Source organism: Taurulus bubalis (genome assembly GCF_910589615.1).
Source record: "Taurulus bubalis genome assembly, chromosome: 14".
Classification (NCBI taxonomy): Eukaryota; Metazoa; Chordata; class Actinopteri; order Perciformes; family Cottidae; genus Taurulus; species Taurulus bubalis.
Window position 1 is genome coordinate 26,545,184 of NC_136602.1, and position 8,046 is coordinate 26,553,229.

The 8,046-nt window shown below is 41.9% G+C and overlaps 1 protein-coding gene across 1 annotated transcript; it reads right to left on the reverse strand.

Moving 5' to 3' along the window:
* Positions 1-6,528: 6,528 nt before the first annotated feature.
* On the reverse strand, positions 6,529-7,791 carry sertad2b (SERTA domain containing 2b; the record flags this gene model as incomplete). The annotated part of the gene is made up of 1 exon (XM_079229710.1): positions 6,529-7,791. The coding sequence occupies one exon, from the start codon at positions 7,789-7,791 to the stop codon at positions 6,529-6,531; it is 1,263 nt and encodes a 420-aa protein (XP_079085836.1).
* Between the last annotated feature and the right edge of the window lie 255 nt (positions 7,792-8,046).

Below are 8,046 nucleotides of genomic sequence, written 5' to 3' on the forward strand. Positions count from 1 at the left end.
TTATTATTATTTTATTTTTTAACACATTAATAAACCCAGAGTTTAGAAACTTAACTTAAATGTGAATTATATATCTTTTGGGTGTGTGTTTTTTTAACTATAACATTTTAATGGATGAAACTTTTTTCCCATACATGAACTGATTTCTATGAATAACTTAATTGATATAATTAGATGAATAATTATCATTCTTTTCATTCATTGACATTTATATATATATATATATATATATATATATATATATATATATATATATATATATATATATATATATACAATAATTATGATAATGATAACAAATAATAATAATAGTAACAAAAAAAACGCCAGTATGGAGGTCCAAAAGTTTAAAAAAAGGCAGTAAAATATGAACAGATTTGAAAGGGGTACTAGCAGAACACACAACAAAACTGTCAGTGTTAACGTTGCATTGTGGGTAATGTAGGCTCATGTTTGAATGGTTATAATCCACTTTCTTTTTTAAACCCTGTAAAAAAAAAGTATCTGAAAATACTAAAGTCTGGACTGCAAATAACTGGAGTGCTCAAGTCAGCATTTCACAAAAAGAACACAGACAGGTTTTAATCCTCCGCCTGCCGTCAAAGCCACAGTAACCCACAATACAAATAAGAAGCAGTGTAGATGATTGACAGAGAGATACAACTGTCTCTCTGCCTCTGTTGCCGACTGTCTCTGTGTTGTCCTCCCTGACCTTAGCTGTTGCTAAGTTGAGCAAAACGTTCCCCTTCCTCTACCAATAGAGACGGATTGTCCCGTCCCCTCACAGCTGCGGCGGTCTGGATGCTGTAAATAACCACCGGCCTGTGGATCAGGAGCCACGCTGTGTAACGGTGGCCGGCGTTGGCACCGTGAAAACAGAGGAAGACACAAGCTGAGCTTCATAATGGAGACCACTGAGCTGTTACCCAGAGACACACAGCATCCAGAGCAAAGACGAAACCGCCAGTGCATCAAACTGGTGCCAACACTCGGTTGAAAATCAAATGGGATCCCATCCACGTCTTGTACGCTGCACCGCAAAATACTGGTCTTCTACTGGATTCTGCAACTAGCATTCGTTTGGCAACCACTGCTATGTCCCTCTGTCCTTCTTAAACAAAGAAAAAACACATGCAAGGACTCCCTGTCTTTAAAAAATACAAAATAAATGTTCTTGAAACAACCATGAAGCTTGGTGTGAAATCAAATTTCATGTCTTTCCCATGAAAATTCCTTTGTTTCTTTGAATTTTCCTAATGTTTTGAGCTGCATGGGAATCAAAGATCAAGTCAAAGCCAGGAATCTTATGCATGTACGTGTGGTGGTGGCAGAGCAGGAGTGAGGCCCGCGTGGAGACCTTATTTGCATTTACAGAAAATATACAACAACAGTTGACTGGATAAATACAATTGGAGAAATCAAATGGCAATCAAATACTTTGTTGGGGGTTTCTTGTTAGCAGAAAATGGATGATCTGTTTCGATGTACATATGTGGAGCATGGGGCTATGGTTGGAGCTAGCGTTGGTTTTCAGAGGCAGAGTTGGTGATTAAAGTCAGTACATGTTCAGGAAGTCCGGGGGTCTTTGAAGAGGACAAACCTGGCTGCTAGCATGTGTGAAGAGACATCTAAAGAACACAGAACACAATATTATTCTATGGCACCACACCTTGCTGTACAGGACTGATTGCATCTTTGAGAGCTTATAGCGCTGCAGCAATGAGTCCTACAACTAGGAGCTGAGTCAGCATTTTTTTGAATGGGTTATTGGTTAAAATCCTGAAACATGGTCTGTGGTTTTTAACTTTTTCTTCTACAAAATAAAAAACTTCAGTAAATATCCCTCTGGTCAATTTGAAAGGCAGTTGCTAACAAGTTAGCTAAATGAGACGACACAACTTCATCATGTCGGCTAGTCCGCCTTTAGCTTAGTGGTCATGTGACCGTGGTGTAGCTCATTTATAGCCTAGCGTTAGCTTTTCGCTTCTGCCGTTCGCATTAACGCTTCAGAAATCATAAATGCCAGTTTATTCTACTGCAATAATCTAAAGGCCAGTGTGATGCTAACTTCCTGTTGACAAAAGCACATCCCTGCAACAAGAAGAGGTGAACATATGAAAAAACTGATGCCTTGGTCTACCCGGGTGTGAATGAATGAATAGATTATACACCTTAATTTTACCTTTTGATAGGGTTGCATCATACTGCATGTTAAAAAAACCTGTAAGGGTATAGTATTGTTGTAATATAGTTGTAATAACAACAATATATATTGTATATTGTTGTTGTTCTGTTTGTTGTTATATGGACTTACGAGTCTGAAATAAAAGAAACATATATATTGTGTTATCTTAATTATATACATATTTTGAAATCGTGATAAAAATCTCAACCCCGTTCACCTGCTTGGTGTTTCTTTCAACCACACCACACATAACTCCACTATGCTTCATTTGTCCGCAGTGAAGGTATAAGAAAAGCTTTTATCCGCCCTTCAAAAAATATTAAAAACAAGTAAATATTTGAGTGGACCTTGAGGCAAGATTATTTTCTCAAACAAAGTGTACAAACTTCAATTATTAAGTATGAAGGTCAATGTGTTTATGTTGATGCATATGAAAGAACAAGACCGTACACATTATCAGACAGGAGACAAAACAGGCATCTGCTCTTGTTACAGTTTATTGTGTGTGTATATATATATATACACATATATATATACACACACACTCTTATATATATACATATATATATAAAACTACAAAAGTAAGACTGTTTAAATTCATAGACAGCTGTCCATTTATCTCGTATACTAATATATATATATATATATATATATATATATATATATATATATATATATATATATATATATATATATATATATATATATATATATATATATATATATATATATATATATATATATATGCGAGTGTATATATACTCACACACACACACACACATACATATATATGTATTTATTTATTATCTACAGTCCACATTTGGATCCCAATACAGTGAACAGCTGATAGTTTCTCTCTGTGTGTATTGCATAGAAAAAGGCACAGCTCTGAGGTCTGTGTAAAATACAGGCTTCGCAGAGGGAATCGGCCTCGCTCGCCGATTCAAACCGCTGCATGCTCGGTACAGCGCTAAAACAAGGTTCGGTAACAAACACTGTTCGACAAAAAAAGAAAGCCTCAGGAGCTCGAATGTTGTTCATACTATGTACATTACTTTTGGCATTGAAGCATCTGTGACAGGCTTTGGAGTCGTTGACATCTGAGTATTGCTGCATGAACCGTTCGCCTTCACAACTGGAAAAAATGGTGAACAAAAAGAGTACAAAAAGGTGTAAAAAGTCGTGGTCGCCACCCCACAAAAACCGATGACAAAGCAACAAACAAACATAAAAAAGATAATATAACTAACTATGTATATATTCATATATATCTATATATAGATATATGATATACCTATATATAGATATATATATATATATAAAAATGGCTTCCACCCATAATTCCATACTCAGATACATTCCTATCTGATACATTCCTACCACACATTCTGTACACACATTTACAATCCAAATGTTCACTTCACATCAAAAATAAATATATTTACACAGAGAAGAAAAAATGATAAATAACTTCATTGACAAAAAGAAAAACTGAAGAAAAAAACAAGCACTCCAAAATTCAAACAGAGAAAGAAACAAGACAGTCGTCTGCAAACTGTATTAGTTGGTGCTCTTATCTGCTCAGCTCACACTCGGCTTTGGATTCAATGCAGATTGTTTGCGTACTAGTTGAGGTCAAATGCATGCTGGGAAACTAATGATCTTCCACCTCACTGCTGTTAGCTAGCACTGTAAGATGAGTCAGACATAACACATTCTGTCCCATTCACAACGGCTGTGTCCCAGCAGCTAGGACCTCTGCTAGAAAGCAACACATGAACATACCGTTCTTCACCATAACGAGGCTGTGAGGCAGACACACAAGTGTTCAGGGCTAATTGTGCAATGCAAAAGTAACTGCTTTTGAAAGAAAAATCCACCCTGTTGCATTTCTGCACCACTGTTCATCTGTGGTGTCTTCCTCTGTCGACATTAAAGCTGCATTCCATATCTTTTTCACATTATTACCATGAAATGATGAGGCTTAATGTGTGAGGCGATGAACTCGCAGCACCAAATACAACTTAATTGCGCTCTAAATTTGCTTTCCGGGGAAATGTATTTTCTCACGGTTTGCGTTCAGAGTTTTAAACGTTTTGAAACACGCTGTAAAACTTGTGAATTGAAACATAACCAAACTACTTATTATGGCATTGACCCCCACTACCCCGACCTCCTCCCTACGTGGACAAAGCATGTTTCAAACTCTGCATTAACATTTAACAATTACACAGAGTGAGGAGGGGGCAGAAGATGATTTACGACGCATCACCGCACAAAGTGCCGAAATGATTGAACATGAATGAATGGTGATGCGCTAGAAGTACCCCACGGTGGATTATTCCTTTAAAGTTTCACCCTATTAGTTAAAACCTCATTGCATTGTCTGAATGGATTCTGAATAGTGCAGCAGGTAAAAGGCATTTTGTTGCATCACCTCCCGAAACGCACCATGTATCTGCACACTGAAGAGGGTTCTGTCCCGGGGTCCTGGAACTAGTAAGACCTCCCCATGAACAGAAAAGATGGGGACAGTTATATTAAAATGATCAAACATAACAGCAATTTACTTTTAAAAGGGTAAAGAAAAAATGTGTGTGAATGGACTATTTCTAACTTGAATAGATAGCCTAAAAAGCTCCCCCGTGGACATTTGAGGGATACACTGAGTATTTATATTCTCTTTAAAACTGTGTGTGTGTGTGTGTGTGTGTTGCGTAACAAACAAATACGTAGACCGCAGCGGGTATCCTCATCCTAGATGCCGACATTCAGTCTTTTTGTGCCACAAAATTCCTTTGTTGTTTTGAAATGACAGTCTTTTGTATCGTTGAAGTATCAGGTTAACATTGTGGTATGCGTTTTCCCCACATTCAAATCTCCCACGATTGTACAAAATCCACATTCAAAAACTGTTCAGGGGCAAGATTTAGCCCACCCTCTGATGTACGTGCGAGCGCCGGGGTTCAGCTTCAAAACAGTGCGGCACAACGCACGGAAAGGAGCCGAACCCTGAGATCCTATTGCCAACACAAGTAAACATACTGTATGTGTGTGTGTGTAGAACTGTATGCCACACTGTAATTTGTCTGCCACTCATGTTGCTAATTCGATCAAAGCCAAATAAAAAAAATAAAAAAATCTTTGTGTGATTCAGAGAAATTCTATGCAAGAATTGTTTGTAGCCGCAAAGTCTCCGCTGAGTTTTCAGATCATCTGCATTCGACCGGGAGGCGAAGCGTTGGTGGTGGTGGTGGTGGCGCGACCCGTTGTTTCCAATGTAAACACGCCTAGCTCTCTTGTGGGTGTAGCTCATTTGAATTTGTGTCACTGAAGCATAATAACTAGCAGGTAGTCTGGGCTCACGTACAACAGCACCCAGCACAGTTACATGCAGATGTGCCTGCCAATAAGGAAGGGATAGAAAAAAAGAAAAAGTCCTGAAATGAATTCATAGTCATGAAGTGTACACGTTTAACCCAGGCCATGTGATTTTAGAGCTGTTCCCAAAGCGTGGTTATATAGCTAATATGCAACACAGCACACTGTTAAAACAATGTATTCCTCATTAAATACCTTTTTGATGCCTTCTTTACACATAAAAACATAGCCTCTGTAATAAGATACAAATTAAATAATAATTTTTTGATCATGAGAAATTACCTTACTTAATAATAGTTTGAACAAAATACAATAAATAAAAATAAAGTGAGAAGAACTAGAAAAGAAAAAAGACAAATACCGTAAAAACAGGAATTGAAGAAGTGGTCATTTTGAAAGGCACTCGTCTGCTAAAAAGCCATGAATTCAGTGTGGTGTGTGTGTGTGTGTGTGTGTGTGTGTGTGTGTGTGTGCGTGCGTCCTGTGTTTACTTGTACTACTATACATGTGAGGAGTAAATGTCCTCAAGAATAGAATGATTGCAAAAATCCCCCAGAATGAGGACAATCTGCCGGTCCTCATAGTTTCTATTTACAGTTACTTCCTAGGGTTAAGGCTTAGGTTCAGGTTAAAGGTTAAAACTAGGTTTAAAATTAGGATTAGGGAATGAATTGGAGTCAATGAAGGTCCTCACAAGTATAGGAATACAAACATGTGTGTGTGTGTGTGTGTGTCTGTCTTTGTTTCCCAGTTACTTCATTTCCGTATTAGGAAAGGCGAGCACAGTTCATGCACAGTGTTGTGTAGTAGTAGTTGTCATAGTAGTACTAATTGACATCACCATCGATGTTTACAATTGCCGACCTTTGAAGAGAGTAAAAAAAAAAAAAAGGAAACACCCCCGAATGTTCATTCCAGTCTGTCTCATTTTAAACTGTCTGTGTGTATCGGGTGTCAGCCAGTTACGAACCCACCAACACCTCCATGATGTGGTCCAGTTCAGTCAGATCTATTTTGAAAGGCTGATTGGCTGAGACCTGGGGGGCGGGGCCGCTGTACGGCGACGCCAACGATTTGAGGAGGTCGTCCGCCGTCACCGCCGGCGGCAGCTTGGTGAGGCCGCCGCCTGCCGCCGCGCCCACTGCCCCCGCTGTCGTACAGGGGTCAAAATCATACATGGACGTGTCGATATCGGCGAACAGGACGTCGTCCAGTGCCAAGTCTGAGAGAAACCCCGAGGGTGAGGAGGAGGAAGAGGAGGAGATGTCTACTAGGCCACCAGGGGGAAGAGTGGGCAGAGGGTCCATCGGCCGGAGCTCGACGCAACGTGCTTCTGCTAGCAAGACGCCAGCTGCCGCTGGTTTAGCACCCATAGTCCTGCAGTCTCGGAGTGGGCCCACGGGTGAAGGGGAGAGGGATGCTAGGTGGGCCGGCTGGGTGAGTGGCGTGGGAGCTGGGGAGGTAGTCACGGTCGTACTATTAGCTGCTGCTGTCCTTGTTATGGCTGTGGGAGGACCCAACTCCATGTCACTCAGAGCGGAGGGGAAACCGTCATTGGACGAGACGGGCGCCGGCACCCTGGGAGACGCCAGGATCAGAAGTGCCGAGGGTAACGGAGGAGGCTGCGCCGGAGGAGGCGACATAGGAGGAGTGGGCGGGGATGGAGTACAAAAGGCTGAATCTCCATCATCCTCCTCCAGCAAAGAGGCCGGGGTCAGGCAGGATTCCAGAGGGGCCGGGCAGGCCTCCGCGCCGTCGGGGCCGGCCTGGGATGCCTGGCAGGTGGGAGGCACCATTGGGTGGGGCGAAGGCGGTGGGATGATTGCCGGCATCAGCAGCGCCGACGGCTGGGACGCCGCGGACAGAACGCCGAAGGAGGGCGTCGCCTCGCGGAACCCCTCGTCCATGGGGTCGTCGGGCGGTGGCGAGGGCGGCAGGAGCAGCGGCCGCAGGGAGCCCTCCTGCTTGAGCTCGTCCTGGATGCGCCGCAGCATGTTGTTGATGAGGACGCGGCGCTCCAGGCTGGGCTCGCCAAGTGGCCGCTGGCTGTACAGCTTCATCAGGGAGATGTTGAAGATGGTCTGCCGCTGCAGAGTGTACGACACCTTGGACAGGCCCTCCGGCACGAGGCCTAGTCCCCCTCCCGCCACCGGCGCCTCCAGCGTTTTGCCTTCCAGCCCCTCTTCATCCTCGTCCAGCTTCCGCTTCGCACCTTTACCGAACATATATCTGGAAAACACAAAACCAGAGAGTTAATTCGTCGCTCGTCAATAACATAACAAGGCAAAAAAAAGTGTTTGATGAAAGTACAAAAATTGCACCGTTTTCCTGGAGCTGAGCAAATATCAAGCGTGCCAAACAACAATGGTTTAACAGAGTGGCTGCCATTCAATTTGTCGTGATCGACCAATCAATGAATCAACTCTTTAAATAAAAAAAAAGTAAAATAAACCCAAAATGAATGATGCAGTCCTGGCGTG